Below are 25,717 nucleotides of genomic sequence, written 5' to 3' on the forward strand. Positions count from 1 at the left end.
CCAGCTATTTGAAGACAAAACAAAAAACAAATGCTGGCCTTCAGACTCCATGTATGCTGTTAGTATCACAGAATGAAAAAAAAAAGGCAAGAGATGTCCTTGAATAATATTGGGAATTTAATCCCATAACCATCTAATACCCTATTCACTTCAAGAATGGAAAGGGCTAATGCAGATTGGAGGATAGGAGTGATGATCCACAGGTTATAGTTCTATAGCAGAAGGATTTTTAAAGGTGCAGACAAATTCTGTATGCCTGTATGTGCATAAACGAAAACTGTCTTCTGTGTGCAGAGACCAGTGAGATGTCAAGGTGGGCACTGTTTGTCACATTTTAGTTGCTGCAAATTCTGATTTTCCTACTCTATAACAACTTCAGCAGATCTGTTAGAGCAAGAGGAGGGCCAACAGGATGGAGCACCTTTCCTAGGAAAAGGCTGAGAGAATTGGGATTGCTCAGCCTGAAAAAGAGAAGGTGTGACCTGATTGCAGCCTACCCATACGTGAAGGGAACCTACAAGAATCACAGAGAGGGACTTTTGACAAAAGCATGTAGAGACAGGACTAGGGGAAATGGCTTCAAACTGATAGAAAGTATCTTTAGATTAGATGTTAGGAGGAAATTCTTTACTGTGAGGGTGGTGAGGCACTAGAACAGGTTGCCTGAAAATTTTGGATGCTCTGGGAGTGTTCAAGGTCAGGCTGGATGGGGCCCTGAGCAGCCGGTTCTGGTGAAAGGTGACCCTGCCCTTGGCAGGTTGGTTGGAACAAGATGGTCTTTTAGATCCCTTCCAACCCAGACCATTCCATGATTCTAGGATTCTATTCTATGAGGATATATTTGTTCAGCAGTAGTCTTACATATTGCAGACAATGGAGACTGTGTGTGTAAATGTAGATATACATGAATAATCAGAATGTAAGAGTGTAAGAGGTTTTACAGATGAGAAATAAAAAACATTGTTCCAGTAAAAACAGAGGCTGCCTTCATTTATTACTCAGTATTTCTGTGTTGGTTTCAAAATCTAAAATGAGAAAAGACCTGGAGGACGAGGAACCTCGTCCAGGATGGGGATGGATGGATGGATGGATGGATGGATGGATGGATGGATGGATGGATGGATGGATGGATGGATGGATGAGGAGAAATGCTCCCAAGAAGGTGCAGAAGGCTGACAAAAGCAAACAGTTTACCTGCTTAAGAGGAAGGTGTTGCAGGGGGAAAAACAGGTCATTCTCCTCTTGAAACACCTGAGAGTCTGCGCCTGCTGAAGGGAGCAGCCTGGCACAGGCAAGTGGCAATGAACAGGGCTGTAACAACTCAGCTGTGGGAAGGACTGTGCTGTCCTTGGCACCACTTGGTCACTCCAGCTTCAGGGACCTGGTAAGGGCCAGCTGCTGGCATGTGCTGGTGACTTGAGCGTTAAACACAGACAGCTGGAGGTTACCAATCCCATATACTTTGTATGTAAACCCCATGCAACCTCGCTGAAACATCTTCCCCCCATTGAGCCCAGGGAAAGCCTTACCACCAACCCTGCTGGGGAAAAATTAGGTCTGCAGACTGCTCTCTTCCTCCATGATGCCACCCCTGCTTTTGTGACACCTTGCTGTCACACGATTGCACCACACTATCCATGGTTTTGGTCCCAACATCTCAAATGCAAAATCACATCTTTGTCCCTTTAACTTCTCTCTCAGCTGTTATGCCTGTTTTCTCCCCTCCTCTGGGACTATGCACTGTTGCTGCTCCGGCTGCTGGGAGCAAGCAAGGAGAATTTCTCCTACTGGCAAGTAACCAGCCAGTCTGGGGCTGGCATCTTCCCAGGACACTGCTGTTTGCATACCAGCAGGCAGAGGAGCAGGTGAAATGGGACTGCTGACATCTGTACAGATGTGTTTGACTGCTTACATGCTGTTACGAATCTGCTACCCTTAAAGCCTCCGTTTCTCTGACGAGATCTCTCTCTCTCTCTCTCTCTCTCTCTCTCTCTCTTTTTTTTTTTCTCCCCTCTCTCTCTCTCTCTCTCTCTCTTTCTCTCAAAATTATTTTTCCAAGGAGAAAAGGAAAAGGCAGACAGAAATAGAAGGCAAGAGACAACAGCTTGAGGACCAGATACTTCAGCTGCAGCATTTCAAGGTAAGGGACTGATGCCAGAAATGATGGATTGACTAAATCTGTTCATTATTAGACATGCAGATCACACGTCTGAAAGCTGGGAAAAGCCCACTCTGACATGAAGCAGCTTTCACTGCCGGAGCCTATCTCTCACAGTGATCATGTCCTTCCTGCTTTTCATTCCGTGTGTTTCATGCACAGGACCATGTTGTTTAAATGGTTTAGGAGCATGGAATCCGGAGGGTGTGAGTGCAGGCAGTACAACAGTGCTGTTATTATTAAATGCTGCTATTTATTATACATAATGATAAGACACCAATCACTGTGGCTTGGGTGTGCACTGCATGGCTTCAACCAGCACTTTCTGCCTGCAGAGCTGCGTTGGATTTCTCTGGTGCCTGTCATTAGGTTTTGTGTGTGTGCATTGCAGAAGGAGTGTTAGTTAGCATGCATCTGTGTGTGTGTGTAAAGATTTCATTGCAGGATGAAGTTATTAGGTGTGCATGGCACAATAAAATGGGCATGTATGTACATGCAGGGAAGGTGTTGGTGCATATATGTTTCTCTACATGTAGAGACGCCTTGATATTTAACAGAGTGCCAAGCAATCCCAATCCCTGTTGGTCTCCATGACAGCTGCAGATAGCATCATTTGAAAGCCATCCTTGCTGTTTCTATTGCTTATCCCTCCTGTCAGGAGCATATTTGTGCATAACAAATATAGGAACAAAAACATACATGTGATCTTTTTGTAACTGGTGAGAATTTGTGGGTCAGATCTTGCTATATTAGTTCAGTAGGGGAGCCTGAGGAATTTCAGTCATTAAAATATCTAAGAAAGATGATTAGAACTGGACAGTTTATCCTCACAGCAAGTGAGCTCAGCTGTGTTTTTAAAATTAAGATATTTAGGTTGCTTGTGGAGTGTGTGTGTGTTTGTGTGTGTGTGTGTGTGTGTGTGTGTGTGTGTGTGTGTATGTGTTTGAACAGTGCACCTGCATTGGGAGACGGTGTGCAGAATATCTCTGTGGACACATGCACTTGTAGACTACACTGAGTTATGCTATAGGCAGGATCTTTCTCCTGCCTCTCCAAGACCCTGCAGTCATGTTCTACAAATTATTACTCCTTTTCTGGTAAACACAATGCAGTTAAGTCCAAGTAATTGATATAATCCTACACAAATGCCCCAATCAAGTTTACCACCAGTCTGTGGATGTCAAACTTTGGTATTTCCAGTCAAATATGTGATTGCATTTCTGTGGGGCAACAGGAATTGCCATTTTATTCAGGCTTCCATTGAATACAGACAGGGGAGAATTTCTTCAGATAACTATAGAGTGCTGCAGCAGAGCAGTACAGTACTGTTCCAGTTTTTTTTTTCCCTTTTTGCTACCAAGCTGATTACTCCTTTTAGCATGTTAACTGTTTCCAAGCTAACTGCATTATGATTCTTTGTGAAATTCTTTAAATAGAGCCTTTTGGATATACAGTTCTGTCAATTTTCTGCTTCATCTGTTTTACTTTGATATAGCTGTTGCTATGTTTTATCATCATCCATCATCCACCCTCAAGGTGGTGCAGTGGGATCAGCCCCTCAGCTGATGTAGACTGGCATTGACTTCAGCCCTGCTATGTTGATTGCCACTAGAGGAGGTTCAGTTTTGCTGCATGGATTTTTTTCAGAAGCACACATGGAAAATAGCTGTGTCCCTTTATTGTCTGACCCACAGGCTGGAGCAAGAGCAGTAATCATACAGGAAGCTAATGGGAGATCAGGGCACAGAAATTTAATGGCAGAGACATTTAAAATGACAGCTTTTTCAGCTAAAATCACAGCCAGACTTAAGGTCTGTAATGCTGTGGGTGAGGACGAGCATCAGGATATGATAAAATCTACACTACCTCTCCGTTCAGTGTCATCACTTGTCACCAGAGGAAAACTGTGCTGCTTTTACAGGAGTGGTCATGGTGACTGCTGCTCTATGAGCTGCCTGTACCACCAAGCAATGTCTGCTGGGAGACATGAATGAGGTGATAGCAGAGGTCTAACTGGGACTGCAGATTTCATCCTCATTGCTGCTAGAACCTTCCTAAAATTAAAATAATAAACATGTTCAAAAATGGAGATAGAGGCACTGGCTGGTAGTGTTTCTGATTCTCTTTTGAGACAGATGAAGAAAACTGCATATTTTTTTCATACATGATTCAGTGTTCTGGTTGCTTAGTGAACTGCTGACCAACATTTTATTTCGCCTGCCAGTTTGATTTGCTCATTTGCAAAACTGCATATCCCCCTGCCACCTCCCTAGTGCTCTCCCTCACCTCACCCTGCGTGTCCTCAGCCTCTCTGAGGCAGGGGCTCCAAGTCTGATATGAATATAGTCCCTCAGTCTGATATGGCTCCCCAGTCTGACACACCAGACCAAAATAAGTGCATCTATTTTCCCTCAGAGTGCTAAGTAGAACATGATTCATTTCCTGAATTATGTGGATTTCCTCTAATTCTGTGCAAGGCATACATCCAGGTTAAAATACCAGGCTTTCCTAGGAAGCCCCTGTATTTACTCAAAATGCTGTGAGACTGTAGATGTCCATATAGAGTGTAAGGATTTCATATCAGTGTTCATTAAAATCTGCTGTGAAGAAACCTTTGAAAATGAAATCTGGGTTAATCCTGTGTCTGCAGTATCTAGGTTGATCCCACAAGCATAACAGCTTGAATTCACACAAAGACATTCATGCCAGTATTCAGTGGGTTTGCTTCATTTTTGTGCAATGTCAGAGTAATTTTCTTTTTAAAATGCACTGTGTAAAATAGCATGTTTGGTTACCTAATAAAGGTTCTGGAAGCTACAGGGTTTCTGTTAATTTCAGAAAATTTTATTCACATTGGAAAATATCTAATAGAAATAATTTATTGCAAATGTTTATGCTGATTACCTGCAGTTTTCAAGTTGCTGATGCCAATTAGACCCCTGACGAAATGACTTTACTACCAGTTTGTTTGTTTTTCCCTTTTTACTTATCTGGCTGAAAATAAGGCAGCAGCAGGTGCTGTCCCACTGCTTTAGGCAGAGCAGCCCAGCAAACACTAGACCAAGTAAAAGTCAGCAGTGAATGTGAACAAGGTGTTGGCAACACATGTTGCAAAGGCTCCTGAACATGAGGCCAGGGCTGAGGACATCAGAACAAAAGTGTGGCTCAGCTGTTAATGGTCTGTGTGAGATTCAGAGTTAATCAAGTGAAACCTTTCAAACGAGAAAATCTGGAGTAGGAGAGAGTCTAGGGTCGTATAGGCTCTAAAAGCTGAATTCCCTTTTGCTGACAGTGAAACCATATCTTCTCTTCTGTGAATCACTCTAAAGTAAGGACATTGCGGGGCACAGACTGCCTGTGTAGTACCTTGGGGCCATTGGGCCTCTCTGTTGAAAGCAGGAGGTGTATTTGTCTACATTACAATCAGATGCCTTCACTGGAAAGGCCCTAGGTTGGAACAGGTATAAAGATGCTTTGAAGCCCCATTTTTTGAGATTGAATATGCTCTTTTGCTCTAATAAGAGTCAATTTACAACAGCACACCTAACCTCACCTCTCCTCCAGTCCTTAATATGAAAATTATATTTTTTTTCTTCCATATAACACAAGACTGGCAGATAGAGTTGTAATTTTGTGTTGTTTAACAATAGATAGAGTTTAAACTTCAGGCCTCCGCAATTTCTTGGTCATATGCCTACAAAAGGGGAATCCTTGTCCATGGGAACTGGAGGTGTTACCAGCTTCGATAGTTTAAAATCAGAGAAGTGGCCAAAATTTGCCTTACACCAAACATACTTTGTGCAATATCCATCAAAATTATTTGGTTTCTAGAGAAAGACTGAAATTTATTTTGGTTGATTAGTTGAACTGGGGAATACAACCTACAAGGAACAACTTCTTTTAAGAATTTGTTCAGCTAGGCAGCAGTTGGGCTGACCTGTTTTAACATAGATGTTTGCTGTCGGAACCCAGGACATCTCTCTGGATGTCCTGGATGTCTCAAAGCCCTGGCAGGGGCTTGGAGACCCTGTCAGGAAGCCAAAGACACCTGGAAATTCAATCTTAATTCATGGAGCAAATTGCCAACCTGATATGAAGAATTACAGGCCACAAAAGTTTAAGTAGCATAGCAGTAGCAATCACAGGGTGAAAGAAAAAATTTTAGAGCGCTGTACAGGGGTTTTTGTGTGTTGTACAGGGGGGTTTGAAATTCTATACATGGGGGTCAGGGGTTCTAAGATGGAGGGATTTGGGCGTGCCCTGTCCTTCTTCTTTCTTCTCCTTGGCATCCATGTTCAGGATGATGTTGGCATGTGTGGATTGGTTCATGGTGAAGGTGCACTTGCCAACAAGGGCGAAAAGTATTGGAAATTGAAGGTAAATATCTAATACGTAGTTTTTACTATAAAAGAGACAACTGCCCCGTGGGTGGGAGAGAGTGCCCTTGGCTGTCTTGCTGATCAGACCTCGGCTGGACAGACAGAAAAACTTTGTAGATAAGGAACAATAAACTCAACTGAAGACCAAAAAGCAAGAGTCCAGACTCCTTCTTCAAAGCGTGGCCTGCCCAGAACCACCTTTTCCCGTGCTGGGGCAGAGACAAGTGACAGCCGACCCCGGCAGTTTGCTATTTCAAATAAACTCCAGAATAGTAGAATTTCTTCCAAACTCCAGAATTTCTTCCAAAATCTGACTGCCTCTGTAGTTAGTTGAACAGAATTTCTGTTATCGTTTACTGTAGCTCTGTTTGGTGGCAAATGGTAATAAAACAAACAAAACAACCAAAACCTCCTAATTGAATGAAAAATTACTTCTATGCTGTTACTTTAAGTATTACAATTACAATACATCCATTTTCCAGAGTTATATTAGTTCTGGATTGGTGTAAATATTAGGGACCTATTTCTTTTAACACCTGCTTCTGGAAGACTGCAGTTCAAGAGCACAATCTAAAACATAATTGCATTTTTACTCTCAAGAAAAGGAAAGCCTTTTCACATTCTTACAGAGATTTTTTTAGGGTATGGTTTTAGCTGAAATTATCTATTAAATAAATTAAATTTTAATTTTATGGTTCCAATTTTATGGTTATATCGCTATCCCAAATTTAATCTATTCTTAAAAGAATTGCTGTCAGAAAATATAAATAGATATGTCTGTCTCTCGACATATGTACAACATTGTAGAAAAAAAGAGATAACTTTTGCAAATGAAGGAACTTTGTTATTTCTTTATAGTGAATCCCTTTATGATTTTCAAGTAAATTAATCCTTAAACCAAATGGCAACTCAGCCAAGCACACAAAAAATATTTGTTGGTGTCATACAGTCTCCATTCCCTACACAGTCAGTGCAATATTCTCCAAAACCTAGTTCAGAGATAAGGTTGTCATGTAGAACAGTGTTAAATGCACTGCACAAGCCCAGGAAAATGACATCTGTTCCTCTTCCCTTATCCACCAATGATTCATGGCTTCATCATAGAAGGCCACCAAATCTGTCAGGCATGATTTGCCCTTAATGAGGCTATGTTAGCTGTCACCAATCATCTTGTTTTTCATGTGGCTTAGCATAGTTTCCAGAAGGATCTTGCTCTATGATCCTGCTGGCCACTGAGGCAGATGGGACTGATTGGCCTGTCATTGCACAGGTCTTTCTTTTTTCCCATTTTCAAAGCAGAGGATATGTTCCCACTTTTCCAGTCACTGGCTACTACCAGTCTTCCATAATTTCTCAAGTAAAGTTAATAACAACCTAGCCCCCTCTCCAACCAGCCCTCTCATCAGGTCCCATGGACTTGTGCACCTTCAGGTTCCTTAGATGGTCTTGAACTTGATGTTCTACTACAGTGAGTGGTTCTGCATTCTCGTAGCCCCTGCCTTTGCCTTCTGCCTCTCAGGCAGTCTGTTTGGAGCACTTGCTGCTGAAGGCTGAGGCAGCAAGTGCTCCAAAAGAGTCATTAAGTACCTGACTTAATGGTATATTTGGTATATTTGCCAGGCTTCCACTTCATAGGGATAACCATTCCTGAGCTTGGAGAAGGTGATCCTTTAATACCAACTATCTTTTCTGGGCACTTCTTCCCTGAAGTGTTTTATTCTATGGTACTCAACCAAGCAGATCCCAGAGGAGGCCAAAGTCTGCTCTCCTGAAGTCTAGGGTAGTGAGATTTCTATGCACCTTCCTTGCTGCCCTAAGGATCTCAAACTCCATTTCATGGTCCTTGCAGTCAAGGCTGCCCTTGAGCTTCACATTTCCCACCAGCCCCTCCGTGCTGGTGAGAACAAGATCCAGAACAGCACCTCCTCTCCTTGGCTCCTCTATTGCTTGAAGAAGGAAGTTATCATCATGGCATTCCAGGAACCTCCTGGATTTGTTATGCCCTGCTGTTATCCCTCCAAAAGGTGTTGGGTTGTTGAAATCCCCCATGACGAACAAGTCTTGTGAGAATAAATTAATTTTTAACTGTTCATAAAGACCCTCATCAGCACTTTTGGGACATGGAGAGGTTAAGAACTAATTCAGAGAGAAATTTCCATTTTGAGGACACAGACCCCTCTTTGTCCTATTCTGTGATTACCACCTGTGAGCTGATGCCCACCTTATCCTGAGAAGTTTGTCTCCCACTAGGATTTAAACTGAGAATCGAGAGTGTCTCTTCTAGATCATAAAACTAAGTATCTATCCCCAGTTAAAATCTTTCAGTAATAAGAAAATAGAATTTAAAAAAATAGAATCATTTATCCAGGCCAGCTACACCAATGTTTACCACAGAGAGATGAGAGCTTTAGTCCTTTAACTCATGTTCTTATCTGCATGCACGTCATTGAAACACAGCTGTAATTATTCTGGTATGATCCCTGTATGAGTTGTGCTTTTATTTAGGAAAAATATTATGTGTGAGTTGTGCTTTGAACTGGGGCAGAGTTCTCCTAGGATGATCATGTAAATAAACATACCGTACAGGTGGGACAGTTTTCAAGCAGTAACAAGGTTTTTTGAGCACCTCATGGCTACTCCAGCAGATTTTGTTTTAGCCAGACTGTGTCGATGTAGCTCAAGGAAGCTTACAGCTCTCTGCAACCTCAGCCCTGCCCGATAGCCTGAAACATGTTCAGAAACAAATTCACATCACATGAATACAGCTTCCAAAATAATGAAATTTTAAGACTAGAAAAAAAGGAAGGTCTGAAATATAACTTTTTGCCTCTTTTGACTCACGTGTGTATGTGGGAAGGAGTGATAAACTGAAGCCAAGGAGACACTGAATATAGAGGAAATTATTCTTTTGGGAGATAATAACAAAAAACAACTGGGGCTCTCTAGTAATGATAACTTGCAAAGCTTATTTGTTTTGAGGACAGAGGTTTGACAATTTTTTGAAATCTCAAATTGTTAACTATTCTAAAAATATTTCTCTTTTTATTAATTTTTACTTCTCTCACAGCTACACTTTACTTCCTTTGTAAACATGGAGTGAGTACCCTCAGGGAAAACCAAAGCTTACCTACATTTCTGGCACCAGGAAGTAAAACTGTGGTCACTCTTTTCATGTGTTTATCTTTAAGGGAGGGTCTTATTTGGTCTTCAGTCCAACCACATGAAGACCAGAAACTTCAGCTAGCTTGCTGCTGTTTTTTATTCCAGCTCCACAATGCCCTGGGAATCAGATATGTTCTCATGGAGTTAAAAAGTAATTTGTGTGCCAACAGGAGCAGGTTTATCCCATGCATATATTCATCCCAATATACTTGAATTCTTGACCAGGAGAGAATCCCACGCCCTACCCCCAGGACACTTATTCCCAAGTGGGCCATGTGGGACCTCATTGCAGCATCTCCTTTTGCAAGCTATGTCCCCAGTGGTATCTGCCTACCGGGGCAGCCCGGTCTCCTCATCCCTCCCCTCACCTCTGCTGCAGCCACTGGCACTTGTTTATAGTTTATTCTCATTATGGTGCTTAACCTTGCCACAAGTGAAATATTAAACAATTGAACAGAGCCATCATTATCATCCTGCAATGAAAAAGTCTGAAATTTTACATAGATTTCCTAAAGAGAGACACAGAAAAATAAACCCTAACTCTCCAGCATAAAACACAGCTCTCCAAAAAGGGCATCTTCCTATTACTTCATGAAGAACTTTCTGAATAGACTTGATCTTTAGACAACATATGTAGAGAAGAAGCTGTGCTTGACTTAACTGTCATCTTAGCGTTCATTGTGTTTCATCTGAGTGTCATCTCAAGTCTTTAACGAATGTTAGAAACACTTACCTTGTGTTGGACCATACCTGTGATCCCTGTCAGTGAAACTGATCTGTACAGGCCAGTGCTCTGTAGCTGGTGAATGATCTGAATGACAGAGATACAAACTTTGGGTCTGCTCTTGTAGAGTCTTGACAATGTCTCTTGCTGTGGTGGATTTCCTTGAAGCTAAAAGAGCTTAGGTTTTAATTTGTCTTCTTCATCTTTGACTGGAAAGAACTGTCTGCTTGATTGACAAAGTTAAATAAATGGGACCTGAACAATTTAAAAGCAATGTACTCAGAAAGTTTACACTGGTGATTTTGCTAATGAATGGGAAACTTTCTGAGAGGACATAAACCAATTGTTGCTTTTTCCCCGACAATCATTCCTACTTGGGCCTCTGTCTGTACAGCTGCAATTTCTGTTCCTGTGAGGTTTTCAAACAGACAAAGCATGAGACCTTCAAGAAGAAGCCATCTACAGCTATCATCGTACCCACCCCTCAGGTCTTTTGCCACAGACATGCCTTCTCCTCACATCTGCAGCTCCAGCTGCACATGGCTCACACTGAAGTTGTACCTTGTCATGCAGGCACGCAGCTGAGACGCAGCCCTTCCCAAAGAGAGCACAAATCGTGCCAGCTATCTCAGCCTTCCTTCACCTGTTTCTGCAGTCATGTGGCACTGTGTTACGTGTTCCTGTCTGCTCTGTTGCTGTGCTGAATGTGTGCTTTGAGAAAAAGCAGTGACTATGTAAATACTCAGAAGAGCTGAAGCGCAGTCAAATGGACCTGCTGCAGCAAGAAAACAAGGGGGAAAGAAAATTTCTGTAAAGTCTTTTGGCTGCCATGATTTCAGGCATAGCTTATAATAGTGTCCATTGTTTATTTTTATTTCCTTATTTGCTTGCTTCTTTTTATTTATTATTTTCTAATCTCCTCACATGTACCCCCCCCACCTTATACCCACAGCCTGGTGGTTCACTGGTGCTGTAGCAAAATGCTGTTAAACCAGGAGCTGTAGGGAAAGAGAAGACATGCTTTTTGGGTTCAGGCAGAGCACCAGTCCCTTTGGTGAGCCAACTGCCTTGGAGATCCTGGCTTCAGTGGTCCACTGCTGTGAGGATTGTGTGAAAAAGAGAAACTCAAGCAAATTACCCATACCTGTGTGGCTGAGTTGAAACTTAGGAAGAGATTATGCCATCATTTTCCAATGCCTGCTCACAAAAGGTTGTCAGTTACAGCAGACAGGTCTAAAAATGATGGAAAAAGTTAAGTTAATGTGTTTTAATGTTCTGTGTGATGAATACACTTTAACTGACCATTGTACAACCTTTGCAACTCTTGGACTGAATGTAACTCCTTAAAAAAAATTTTAAGACATCACTTCTACAAGATATTTCTAAGATATATTTTGTTCATTTCCTGAACGAAGAATAATAACAACAAACTGGCAACTCTACAGGATAATGTTTAATCTTCTTTATAAACATGCTGTTTGCTCTTGAGCTGGCTAAGCTCCACCAGCTAGGATAATTTTTGGGGGTTTTTTCTTGCATCAGACATATGAAAGCTATGACAATGTGGTTCAAGTAAAGCCTACAATAAAGCTGCAAGTTTTGCAGACATGCCTTCTCCTAATCTGGGCAATTCCCTAATCTGGGCAATGCTTCAATCATATCCATCTATCATGCAGACATGCTTCTTGGGCTACAACAAGTGTCTTAGACAACTGGAAAGGCAACAAAAGGTTTTGCCACTATATAAAACCAGATCATACCAGCAAGCTGGAAATGGCTGGTTGTCCATTCCAGGGACAGTCAGACCATAGAAGGCCACATCCATCTTGCAGCACAGCAGAGCAGAATCTCTTGTGTTTGCTGAGGACCTTTGTTCTATAAGAAGAAGATTCTCTCACTCTGAAAATCCACACAGGAAAACTCTGCATCAGTCTGAGCAGAGGCAGATTGTTTCATTTGCCTAATGGAAAATTGAATACTACAGCATCAGGAATACATTCCGGGAGGCTGCTTATTTCCAGATGGACTTACCTGTCATACAGCTTGTGTCTATAGCCCCTCTCTGTATTTGCATATTTATGCACAAATTATTGAGGGCATCTAACATTAACATGCCTGCTCACACTACAGCCGTGTGAATAATATATTTTTGCCATTTTTTTGAAAGGCTAGGGAAGGCCTGCAGGCAAAGGAACAAGTCTTTCTAGAATCTCAGTACCTCATGTCCCAGTGACCTCTTTGTTAACACTAGCAACAGTGCTGTGCATCAGCAGGCCAGATCCAGACATGCTGGGTGGCCTGTGCTAGCTGACTTAGAGCCAAGTGGATGCTCGAGAAGCAGCACGAGAATACGACAGCAAGAAATGCTGTGTTTGGAGAGGAAAGATGGTAGACAGGACAAAAGTGGAATCCCAGAGCATTTTTGACAATGATCATTCTTGCACTTGTGTCCCTTACAAACCCAATTTTATCAACCCAGTCAGATGCTTGGAAGCATGCACAAACAGAACAGGCTTTGCTGCTCTGGGAGGCTTTCCCTCTTGAAGCTGATCCACTGGGTGATCTGGGGGCTCCAGGTAGCTGCCAAACAGCAAAGTCAGACTCATTGCTGCCTCCAGAGCTCCAGATCTGCCTAAAACCCTCACCCTTTTTGTACCAAGGTAACTTTTTGCAATGCAGAGAACAAATCTGAAATGCAGCCAGTTACACTAGCATCCCAGTGGGAGAATTTGAGGGTAACATCTGACTCACAGATGTGACACAGAAAAAATGTTCATAGCACTCTTTAGTAGGCATGGCTGGTTATATGTAGATTTGAAGAACCAGCCTTTTGTGTTCATGCTTTTCCATGGCACACATACTGAATGGATAGAGAGAAAAAATAGTTTCATATCAATAAATAACTTCAGCTCTAAAATGTTAATGCCTCATGGTCTGCAAGCCTCAAAATGCAAAGACTTTTGGCAAAACTTCAATTTGGCGAAGATTTCAGTAAAAGTGACTTTGATTTCAGTGGAATTACACCAGGGATCATTAGTGGCTGTTTTCTAGGGCACAGAAGACCATAATTACCCGGAATAGTCCATATCCAGAAGTGTTTCACAAGAGCAGGCACATTTACTGGAGGAGGCTGTCTTGGGTCAACTTTTGACCTTTGTTTCTTCTCAGGATTATCATCTTCCTTGAACTCAGGAGACAGAGGAGTGCTCCACTTCTGGAAGCACTGCTTTTAAGGAGAGATAGTACTGATTGCCCTTAAACATATGCAAGTACAAAAAACACACAAAGCTTGTTTAAGGGACTACCTCAAAAGGTAGCAGCACAGCAAGGACTGGGGCTTTTCTCTTGTCATAAAAAGTCATGACAAGTCTGGCAGATGCATCTGGACCTCAGGTTAAGACACTGTCATGCTGGATGTGGGACTGCAAATTATTATTCTTACAAAGAAAGTTTATGGAAGTTGATTCAAAATTGACAAGACTGATGATTAGAACTAATTGACTTTCACAAAACAGGGAGTCCAGAGGTGGCATGGAGCAGGCATAATGATTTATGAAAAGGATGCTAAAAGGTTTACTTGCTGTAATAAAATGTCCTCTGATACTTAAACTTTTGATGCACCATTAAAGCAAAATGCCGCACAAACAGTAAATATTTTCTTTGCATATACTGTATTAATTCTACTGTGTGCATTTGAGAAGCTATGCATTATTTCCTTGCTAGCCATAAATGTAAACAACTTAAAGCCCTCAGGCTTCACTGTCCTGAAGCATGCAAGTGGAATAAATGTAAGCATGTAATAAATGTTAGCATGTAAGATTGCGGTGCACCACTTTTATGGCCATCACTGTGTCTGCTGCATTCAGACATTTGGCACAATTTCTTTCTGTCCTGTCCAACAGTTGTTCACTTATTTATGTCCTCACTATGGTCTGTTCACATAACTGTGACCTGGTTGTTTCAGTTTTTGCATGTTGCAGATGTCAGTTGGTTTTCCTATGCTTCGACAAACTAAACAAAGTGAAGCTGCAAGTTATTTCTACAATCCCAATTCTCAATTCTGTGCAGATAAACAAAATCACCTGAGTACTGGCAACCTAGAGGATCTCTAGCCCAGTGCCCTTTTCACTTCCGTAACAGAAATCCTTTTTAATGACATGATCTCATTTCTGCTGAAGGATTTAGCCCTGAAGAAATTGTTCTCTTGCAGTAAATGAAGGAATACTTATACCAGATAGTACATAGCATAGCTGCTGCTCTGTCAGTGAAGGGGTTCTTTCTGAAAGAATACAGCATACTCACTGTATTCACAGTAGTCACAATATTCACAATATTCACATATGCCCTTCATCATTTGGGCAATATCTAATCATACAGCACAACTCTCCTCCTTAAAAGGAAGAGGAGAGTTAAAGCTCATAGCAGACAATGAAGGAGAAGCAATGCTGAAATACTATCTTGTGGCTGTTTTATTGACAGGTTGTTAAGCAAATGCACAATATTGTTGAACAGGGGTAACTCATACAGGTACATATTTTTGAGTTCCATCCTCATGCAAACCTTATTTTAGCACACTTGGGAAACACCTCCTGTTCTTCCTGGGGTAAGATTTTGCAAGATTTTTTTAAGAAGCATAAACCAAATTTCATAGCTATGGAGGACAGATGGCAGCAACCTCTCTTTTGTTTCCAGTCTGCATCTGGCTCTGGTTTGCATCTGTCTGGGCAGCTTTGATGTGGGCTGTCTTGTATCCAGGAGCTGTGCTGGAGTACCCAGCACAGCTCGATGACAGCCTCACTACCCACCCCTGGTTTCATCATATGTGCCAAGGCCTTCCCTACGTGTTTGTGATGAAAATGCCTCCTTTGGAAATGTTTTCTCAAAGCAGGTGAGACATTCTTCCACCCTGCCCGCTGCTTCTCTCCTACACCATTATCTGGCTGGGGAGAAAATGCTTCCTGCACAGCAGATGTGTGACCAACATCCCCTAGTGTATGCCTGCCTGTTAGCCTATTGTATCTGCAGTGAGTGCATAAATACACACAACTCAGCAGCTTGGCAAATAGACTCTCTGCAGTTTAAGAAATACATTTATCAATGTTTCCATTTCTCAGTCCTCTTGTCTGAATTCCTCAGCATAGTATTTAACAAATGTCTTAATTTTCATCTTAAAAAGGAGAGCCAGAAACATCAAAGCTTTCAGTTTTCCTGTTTCAGATAAAATATGCTGACATTTCACACGAGGGAGGATTTTTAGGAGATCATAGCATTCTTCTCTCTAAATATGTCTTTTTAAAAGCCCATTGATGCTTTCCAGTTTCAAATTCATGCTATTAATAGGTTTTAAAAAAAAAAGGCTTTATAGGGAAAGAAACCACGTGATTTTATAGCTTAAGTGTCTCATATAAACAAAGACCAAAACAAAGGCTGTACAGAATACCTTACTTTTAGTGTACAGCAGCTGTACAGAAGGGACTGGCTTCTGCCTGTGTGAGCATCAGCATGGAGACTCTTTAAAAGCACATTGAGAAAAGCCTCAATTTTTTCTGTCCTCTTGGAGTAGAAGAGGACTGCCTGTTAATTTAATGTCTTCAGAGCCAGTGCTGTCCAAGCAGCACTTTGTCTAAGCCTTTTTTTATTTATTTTTGCTGGAGACATATCTGAATGAGGTTTAGAGCAGAGAAGGCTGTCTTCATCTTTAGAATTTGGTCTTTAGAAACTTAGAGGTTTTTTTCCAACTGAGTGTGATTCAAGATTTCAGATTCAAGACCACAGCTGAGTAAGATGTATGCAACGTAGGTCCTCATGCATCTGGTCCACATTTGAAAGATAAAGCAGCAATTTGCAAGAGAACAGTCAACCCTCACTAGGCTTTGCACTGGATCTAACCCAGCAGGTACTCACTGAGCTGTGCTATTGAGACTTTAAAGGCCAAAACACAGGTTGTTAAAAGTTTAGCCCCTCAAGACCTGTAAATCCATCTTTGTCTCACTTTATTTCTTTATACATGTGATGACTTGAGAGTCCTCTGCTAAGGGGACATTTCTATAGCATGGTGAGTCTGAATGAGGTGATGAAAATTCTGGCTGGTAGTCAGCTCGGCTGAACACAAAAATTTCACTGCCCGCACATGAAATGTGGCAGAAAGCACTAACAGATGGTAGTGCCAGGACAAGGAGTAGCAAACTGAAGAAGCTGTGGCTGAAGATAGCCACTCATACTGTTTTGACAACTAGCAACTTGGTAGCCATGAGCAAAGCTGAGTTCATCGAGGTAAAGTATGTCACCAGCATCAACAGGTCTAACTATTGAACATGGCTGCACGGGACAAGAGCATGAGACCTTTTCTGTTACACAGGAGTCTAATTCACATAGAAATCACTTTAAATCCACCTAGACATCCTCTCATGCACAGCACAGTTAAAACCAGTGAAAGCTTGTGTAATTTATAAAGTATAATTTGTGTGTGCATTTTGTGTTGCTTTATGTCTGCTGCCTTACTAAGATCTAATTGCCTGAGGTCATGGAGGGACAAAAATAGTTTGCACAGAGATACTATGTCTATATATATACACACACTCAAAAACTAGCAAGAAAGCCTTGTCTGTTATGTCAAAAATGTTTCTATTTTGGGCAAGGTTTGAAGCTTGCTATTGGTGGTAAATGTTTTCCCTTTATGCATAGTTTGCACAAGTCAGGTTCTATTCCAGCAACAAGTATGGCATTCAAAAGACACATACAGCATATTTGGGCTGCCTCTGAAATCCAATTCCCTTGAAGTGATGATTTCCTGTTTAACTCCTCTTTGCAGAAGAGGAGCTGGTTCCTTGAACTAGCATTGCCAATCACTTTCAAATTCAAAACCAAAGCTCCCCTTTACTGATCAATGCAAGGGAATGTTTGGTTAGTCCCCTGGCTGACCATTTTTTCCACCAGCTCAATTTCCTTGCCAAGGGGCAAAGTCCTGTTTAGCTTTGGGCTCCTGGTGTTCCTCATCCCATCTGCTGTGTTCCTCTATCATACCCGGACCAGACAAGGAACATAGGTGTATAGGCTGTGTAAAGCATGGCTTTCAACCAGTCCACCTCTACTGGTGAACTACCCTGCATAAGCTGTAGCTGCATTAAACAGGAACCAGATGAGATTTTAGCCACATTTTCAATGTAGAAAGCACAACAAAACTCCCAGGAATCATTTTGTTGGGTGAAGGATATTGATGCTTTTTGCAACAGTTTTGCTGTTCCTGGCATCCCATCCACAAATTCTGCAAAACTTTTGTTCATTTGTTCTAATTTTTGTGTGCCCAAGAGAAGATTTACATGCTTGTGTTTATGTATGCATGTGTCTGTCTGTCTGCCTGTAAATATGGAAACACATCTGTTGTATAAATAGAAAACATCTTTGATTGATTTAATAGGAGACTAATTTTATATTCCCTGAAAAACATTACATTTAGAGCACATTGATCTTTTGTTTTTGAAGCTTTAAAAAGTTTATTACTTTAGTCCTTCTAGCACATGCCTTATTAGTCACAAGAAATCCACACTTCAGTTCAAAAATTTCAGTTCTTGCAGGACTTGCTAATTTTAAACTCTTTGTTTTATAAGGAACTAAAAAGAACTTCATATTAAGGCACTGATAGTAAATAAACTGTATACTGTGAAACTGACACTCCTCAATGTGAAAGACCTGATATCTAAATAAACAGCTGATTGTTTGGCTGTTATCAACTGTCTGAAGCAGTAACCAGAAATTCAGTGGGGACAAGCTAATATTCATAAGCAAAGACAGCTTCTTCTCAATCTTCAGGTAGTTTTTGTTCAGGCTATACCTAAGATATGGGATTTTTTTACATTGCAGTCAAAAGCTCTTCGGGAAAAATGGCTGCTACAGGGAATTCCTGCTGGCTCTGCAGAAGAGGAAGAAGCCAGAAGGAAGCAGTCAGAAGAGGATGAGCTGAAGGTGAAAAAGCTGGAAGAAAACATACACAGGTAGGGACAGCTTCCTTTAGCTTTGCCTAAGAACAGTCACTCCCATGAAGGCTGGAGATTTTCCTTGCCTAGATCCCCATCTCTGGCAGCAGCTGATGGCAGCTGCATGGCAGCTGCCCAGGCACAACTGTAAAAGGCAGTCACACATACAGCCAAATATGCCCAACATTTGTCTGCTAGGTGTCCATGTTGTTCAAGATAGAGTCACTGTGTTGTCTTTGTGTTTAATGGACTTTTACGGATTTCTTGCATGACGTAGCCAAACAGAGGGCCAAGTTCCCCCTTCAGATGCATGTGTATGACTTGATCAACACCCAAGAGATTCTCCATTCCTTTACACCTCCTACAGCCAAAATGAGTTCAAAGAGGGAGAGCATCCTTTTGCGCTCACTTCACTGGTGCAAATGACTTTCTGAAATACAACAGCAGATGCCACCAGCAGATCAAATACTTACTTTTTTCAGAAGCAAGGTTTGGGTGTTAGAAAGACTTGCTTTTATCAGTTTCCCATTGCAGTCTGAGTTGACATTTGTCCTCTTTTTTGTGTTATTCCTTGTTTTATTACAAACTAAGAGCTCTGAAGAAATAAAAGGCTTATAAGGAGAGTGATTTTAATCGTCACAGGGCAAATTCCAGAGCTGCTTCTACCATTCAGGTTATGTAAATTTAGAGTTTTTTTCAGCTGGCAAAAGCTGGTAAAATTTGGCAACACAACTTTTAAAAATACGTCAGCTGAGGCTACAACAAAGAAAAGGGAATAGGACCAATAGTCCAAGGGTTGAGGTATTAACTTAGCATCTGGTGAACTTAATTTGCCTTATGGCAGGTTTCTTGTGAAATTTCTTGGAAAAGTCAATGAGAATGTTTCTTTGGGGATACAGACAAACAGACTTCCCCTAAGCCTGGACAATGCTAAATAACTACTATGTGGAAGATATTGGTCAGCATGAATGTAAGAGTTACCTCATGTTACTGGTCTTTGTCCTGTGATTCATATGAATTGAAACTGGTCTGAGAATGTGTATTGTTATTTTACATTTGTGGTACCATAAGGCAAGAAAACTTTTTAGATTTCATATGATAGCTGATGTTTTACTTCATAAATTAATACTGAATATGGAAAGAATACATGGACTGTGCTTCAGAAATATGTACTGTAATGCACAGTGCATTTCATCTAGTGCAGAAAGATGCTAAGAGCCCTGACCCCATCCAGCAAAACATGTCAGAGAGTGGCTAATTTCAGCTATATGAGTTCCACCATTGAAAGCAGTGAAACCACTTTGTTTAGTTAGTTCAAAGTGTAGGATGAAGGGCTCTGTAAAACCTTTGCTCCCATGGTTTGGTTTTTTTGTTGTTTTTTTTTTTTTCTTCCTTAACTGCAGCCATGAAATCAAAAATTTTAATATTTGAAAGTAATGGAACTCTCTTCTTCTGTGACCGCTTTTCTGTCAAATGACAGGTTAGCTGCTTTCTCCTGAGTTGAAGTGACATTTGTGTGACAGCCTCACTAGCATACCTAACTTCCCTGTTGTCTTTCTAAGGGAATTCCAAACCCAGTAAAAAAGTAATTTAATTTAAATGAGAAAATATTACATCTGTATTGTAGAGATTAGACAGTAGAGGTTGAGGTCATTAGTCTAATTACTATTTACAGCCATGACAACATGGCATATCCAGAGCCCATCAAATAGGCTAAGAAAGTAAATGGCTGTAGAAGAGGCAAGAAAAGAGAAGATGTCAAGCACACTATCCTGAGGAATGAAGTAGAATAGACTTATACTGTCTGTGCACTGCATTTTCCCTCCACATTCCCAGGAGAGAATCAAGGGGGAAGATTACAGGGGGATTGTCATCTCTTCAGGTTTGCAGGGCTTTGGAAGTCCACTCTGCACTATCCAGGGGAGCCCTATGAAAAAGCCCAAACCCTCTCAACAAAGGTGACAGGGGACAAACTAAGCTGGTTCACAAGGAGAATAGAAAATTACTTCAAGACCAGCCCTAAGGCTGATTCCACAGGACCATAAAACCACTGTGCCATGCATCTTGCATATTCATTAGTATCACACTGCTTCATATGTGCAAGCACAGAGCAGCTGCAGTGTCAACATGTCTGCGAAAAAAGTATTGGGATACACATACTGGAAAAAATACATTAAAATACATAATACATTATTAAAAATATATAATTTGCATTTCCTCTCAGATCAGGGTGAAGCTTACTTGTGAGGAACAATGTCCAGCACCTGCTGGCAGCCAGTACCCATGACCCTGCTTCAAGAATGGGAAGTCATCCCTTTTCTCTTGCAGCAGAGCCTCCCATCATCATGACAGAGAGCACCATTTCTTCTACACACACTGAAGCACTCAAAAAGGTTTCTTTCTCACACCCGTGCTTTTACAACATGAACTGCTGTGGTACAGGAGAAGTATCTGTTGTTATTTGCAGGCCAGCTGTACCAGTAGGTCTGAGAGTCTTAGTGAACTGTGGCCCTTAGAACAGAAAACTGAGTGTGTTTGAGGCCAGACTAGGATTCCTAAATGAGGATGTAGCCTCATGTAGGTGGGCTTATGTAGTTAGTGGGCTCATGAGGGTGTGTGCTATCCAGAAAAGACCAATACCTTTTGGAGAAACAGTAAGGCTAGCAATGGGTTTCTGGATGGTCTTTAAGACCTTTCACATCACACAAATTCTTTAGTTGGGTGTTACTCACTCTAGATCAGTTTTAAGTGACTTTCTCACTAAAATAATACATTTTGCAAGATGTAAACATGCTTCTGATGCTTATTCTTAAGCTAGTGTAACCAGTTCTCCTTTGTGTAGGAAGTGTTTAATTTCAACTGAGGCAGTAAAAATGCATAAGAGTACAGACTGTTTCTTATTTATTAGACTTCTGTGTTATTTTATCATGATACAGGAAATCATATACTTCAGCTTGTAGCTTGCAAGGGATATGTGCATGACTCAGCTTAGGAATAAGTAAGTGTAATGATTTAATGAGCTTCCTCGTCTGCAAAGGCATTTGGAAGAAAAATGCCTACATTACTCAGCATTTTTGTGCACTTCATGTTAAGCAGTGGAAAAAAATACCAGCATCAAAAAAGAGGAATAAAGCAGAACAAATAATGCAATGCAAATAATTTAATGCTATTATAATGCTGGTAGTTAACATCAGGAGGGCATAGAAGTATACAATGTACATATAAGTTAAAAAAAACAAGCAGTGCAAGATTAGGACAAAATGCAGGCATGTGAGTGGTGTAACTGTGGATTACAGGCAGAACAGTGATTTGACAGTTGGGATTAGTTTAATATGTTTAGAACCCTTGTACCAAGACTGCAGAGTGAAAATCAAGGAGTCAAAAGAGCTGAATTATTTTGGTCCTGGATTTCCAGCACTCCTGATTGTCTGACTACAATCTTCAGAAAAACACAAAATGCCCCATGTAAAAATCCTTTGTCTCTTGTTTTATTGTTGTTTTTTTTTTTTAAAGTGGTTGGTCCAATGGACTTAATGGAACTGAAGAAGACAGAATCCCTTATTCAACATTCATGGAGTCTTTAGTGGACTGGATGTCTGTCAGTAGTGGAATAATGTTGTGAAATGTTTGAAACCTGGCTGGAAGACTAGTGGCAGCATTGTGTCAATGTCAGAGTGAAGCCAGACATAGACATCTCTTCACATAAACTTTAAAGTTATTTAGTTTTTTTATATTTGTATAAAGATCTTGGGTCAGTGGTAGAGGAAGGCAGACATTTCTGAGTATCTTTCCCATTGTTGCAAAGTACAAAAGTGATTTCCTGGTTTTTGCAGCTAGCTTAGATTTGAGTAAATTATAGTAAAGGAGTAAAAAATTAATTAAAAGCATTTCCCTTCCCATAAACTTATTCTCCTAATCACAGACCTGAAACATATTATTTGGGATAGCATTGATGGAGATTCCCAGTCAACTTCCACAGACATACTTGTGATAGTGTGTTGTAGGTGAAACAATTGCTGCAATGTGTTGCATGCCTCCCATGGTTTGGTTTTTTTTAACCACATGATGGTCTGGGTGTTTTGCAGCAGTGAATGGAAAGTTAGCATTTGACATCTGGACATTATACAGGTAGTATTCACAAAAGAGGGCAGCCCACCCAAAGCCTGCTAGTACTTCACAGCATTTCAAATGCTCCCAAAATTATTTTTATATTAAATGAAATTATAGCTCATAGCTGGTGGCCTGTGTTTACTACAAAAGATGAAAGGTTTTTGTTGCTCTGAAGCTTTTGGGCACCATGGAAATAAGAAATACTCTATATCTCCCTGCTTGATGATGAACACTTGCATAACGTACCAGGACTGGACTTATTGTGGTTCCTGGAGTAAAGAAAACCAATGAAATAAATGTTCAGCAAAGTGGCATATCCCTCTAGTAATGAACAGTGCATTTGTTCACCTTGGATGAGGAGGTGCCCAACAACTCCAAGGAGTGACGAATTATTCTTTTAGCCATTTTGGACATGTGGGCCAGGCAGACAGTTTAAATCAGTGGATTCTGGATTCCCAAAATGTACACGCAAGAGCCATTTGTGGCACTTTGGTGCTGTGATAGCTCTTGCAGCTGAAGCAATGCAGGACAGAGGCCCAGGAGTAAGCGGATCCCTTGCTCTTTGCTCAGGACTACCCAGCTGTCAGCACATCCAAGGTTCTAATGCTTGCAAAGCCCTTTGGGGTTGTGAAATGCTTCACCTTTCTGCATGCTGGTGATAAGCCTTTGCAGTATCACCTCTGGGAGAAAACTTTTCCATGGTGGTCCAACATGGAGGGAGAGCTCCAGTGTTAAGGAGGGGAAGGTCTGTGCTGTGGCCCATGGGATATGCACTCTTTCTGGGGCAAGCACACCCTTGTTGGTTGTTGCTATCTTGCTGATGTGGGCAGGTAGAAAATGTATGCAAAAAATCCCTCCCTTCCAGCAACTCCCATCTCAGGGTGCTGAACTGAAATATGCCTAATGAAACAAAGTGCAGGAGAAGCACAGCTTCCAAGAAAAACACTTAACCTGAAAGACCAAAATAGATGCTGACTGTAAGCTTACATGACGCAAAATAGATGCTGAATGTAAGCTGAATATAAGCTTACCACCTCTCCCAAGCAAAAGGTGCCTTGGTTGTGCACTCTCTTGTTCTACTGTGCTTGGTCTCTGTCTGCTTACCAGTATTAGACATCAGTCCAAATCTAAGTGGAAGCAGAGGCAAAATATGGTAGAATTTCTTCAAATTTGGCAGAAACATTGATTTCTCCCATTACTGCAATTGAATCTTACGGGTAAATGCTTAGATTTGAGTTCTGTTAGAGAAGCTGGCCTAGGCCATGAGAAGAAAACCCTCCCCAAGCTGATGTGATATGCAGAAAATAAAATCTTCTTAATATATCTTATTAATAGACTATGAGTTCCGCACAGATCTGTGATGCTAGATGTGGTCTGTGCTAAAATCTCTTCTCACTGAAGAGTCCAGCAACTACAGATTCATGGTTCAGCTGAGGTTGTTGCACCTTTAGCATTTTCTCTCCTTCAGGCATCTGTTGTTTCATTTCTTTCTGGTGCCAGTGTTTGTTTCCTGCCTCTTCTTTCCATGATAAAAACCTAGTATGTTTAAGACAGGGAACTCTGAATCCAATTTAGTCTATCTTGCACTGTCACTTATAGTCCTTATAGTCTTTGTATGACAGAGAAAGAAAGAGAACTTAAGACAGATGCAACTGCACTCCTTAAAGAGAAGGATCATCTGATGTCAAAACCAGCTGCCCAGACCATCCCTGTATCAGACAGCATAAGCTGGGACCAGAGATGCCATTAACCTCTTCTTAGCCAAGTCTCAGCCATTTCCCTTCAGTCTTAACCTCCAGAGAGATATGAGCAGTTCCTGAAATTATGCTAGTGCAGAGAACAATGTGTCTTGTTTTGCAACTTCACATTGATGGCAGATGGAGAAAATTATCAGGAGCATTGTTTATTCAGCATTTTCACCTTTTACCTAGAATGCCAGATGCAGCTGTAGGCAAGCCTTCAGTCTACCTCCACATGCTTCCCATCTGACCAGTTCTGTTGGGTGAGCTCTGTAAGAGTGAACTTGCAAGAATGGCCTCATGGCCATGCAGTGTCTCCAAATTCTGCTCAGCTTGTGAGGGAATATCAAGCTTTCTGCACAGGAGTAGCTGCTCATCCCCAAGCCTTCTGTCTGGCTCTTCACTAAGATTGATCAACACCAGTTCTCATGTGCTGCAGGTCTGCAGATTCCAATTTCAGCAATCCCTTGGAATAGTGGTTTCCAAAAGAGCACAAGCTTCACCTCCCATTGTTCTCTTGATGGGGTTTATTTATTATATGTGATACATTTCTTAGAAAAACAGAGACCAAAACAAAACCAGACAAAAAGCCTAAAACCCAGGAAATTACAGGTTTTCAAAGGAACCTGCTCTGCAGTGTGATTAGAAAATTTCTCAGAACTTGCATGATGGTGTAAGAAAAGCAATGAGCTAGGGGTTGCTGGGTGGCAATGGATTTGAAGATTTTCATATGGTATAATATATTCAGACATAACACTTAAAAAAAAAAAAAAACCAACAAGCCAACACTAAAAATAATGGCACAGCTTACTACTTCAGCTCTGAAACTCAACTCAGAATAACAGAATGACATGCCAGTGCCTTAACACTTCCTTAAATGCTGGTGTTCTGGGTTTAATAGTAGCAATCTCTGGCTCTTCCACAACTCCTAGGCATTGCTAGCTCCTAATAACTTAATTATTCCTATGCATCATATAGAATGGAGAAGAGGATAGACTTTTCAGTTGGAGTGCAGACTCCCTCCACATCATTTGTGTCTGCTCCCCTTAAATATGTGTACCACATTATGGACCTTGATAAAGACACCCATTTGCCCAATCTCAGAGCCAAATATAAAAGAAATTCCAAAACTCTGCCTGTAAATAGTAAAGTATCTTCCACCTCTAGTGCTTCTGACACTTTACCCATGTCAGTGTGCTATGGATTTAGAGACATACTCCTTGAGAACAGAAGCAGGTAGTCAGGGTGTTCTGGCTTCAGCTAGGGTGGAGTTAATTTCTTCTCATGGTGTTTCATCTCCAGATGGGGTTAAAACCACCACACAAGGATGCATCTTTTAGGCAAGATAACACTTGTAAAGTGCCATCCCTTTCTGTATGAGTTAATACCAGCTCACATACTTCACCCTCTTGTGAATCTAGGTCAGGTTCAGCAAGAAAAATGCAATTACAATAACTGCAGCCTTTCAATAA

General features: G+C 41.1%; 1 protein-coding gene across 7 annotated transcripts in view; it reads left to right on the forward strand.

The window, feature by feature from the left end:
* PALM2AKAP2 (PALM2 and AKAP2 fusion) overlaps positions 1 to 25,717 on the forward strand; it is a 266,499-nt gene that overhangs the window by 47,746 nt on the left and 193,036 nt on the right. For 3 of the 7 annotated variants that reach the window (XM_064404839.1, XM_064404840.1, XM_064404841.1), the window contains exons 1-3: positions 1,732 to 1,865; positions 2,060 to 2,140; positions 18,284 to 18,414. Coding sequence is in view for 4 of the 7 variants with exons in the window: in XM_064404847.1 (XP_064260917.1) it covers positions 1,662 to 1,865; positions 2,060 to 2,140; positions 18,284 to 18,414 (416 nt within the window). In the remaining 3 variants the exon portion in view is untranslated. Of the gene's footprint in view, positions 1 to 1,659; positions 1,866 to 2,059; positions 2,141 to 18,283; positions 18,415 to 25,717 lie in introns of those variants that run through there. The other 4 variants (XM_064404848.1, XM_064404842.1, XM_064404847.1 and 1 more) reach the window with 3 other exon arrangements.

The sequence above is a fragment of the Passer domesticus genome, chromosome Z, assembly GCF_036417665.1.
Source record: "Passer domesticus isolate bPasDom1 chromosome Z, bPasDom1.hap1, whole genome shotgun sequence".
NCBI lineage: Eukaryota > Metazoa > Chordata > Aves > Passeriformes > Passeridae > Passer > Passer domesticus.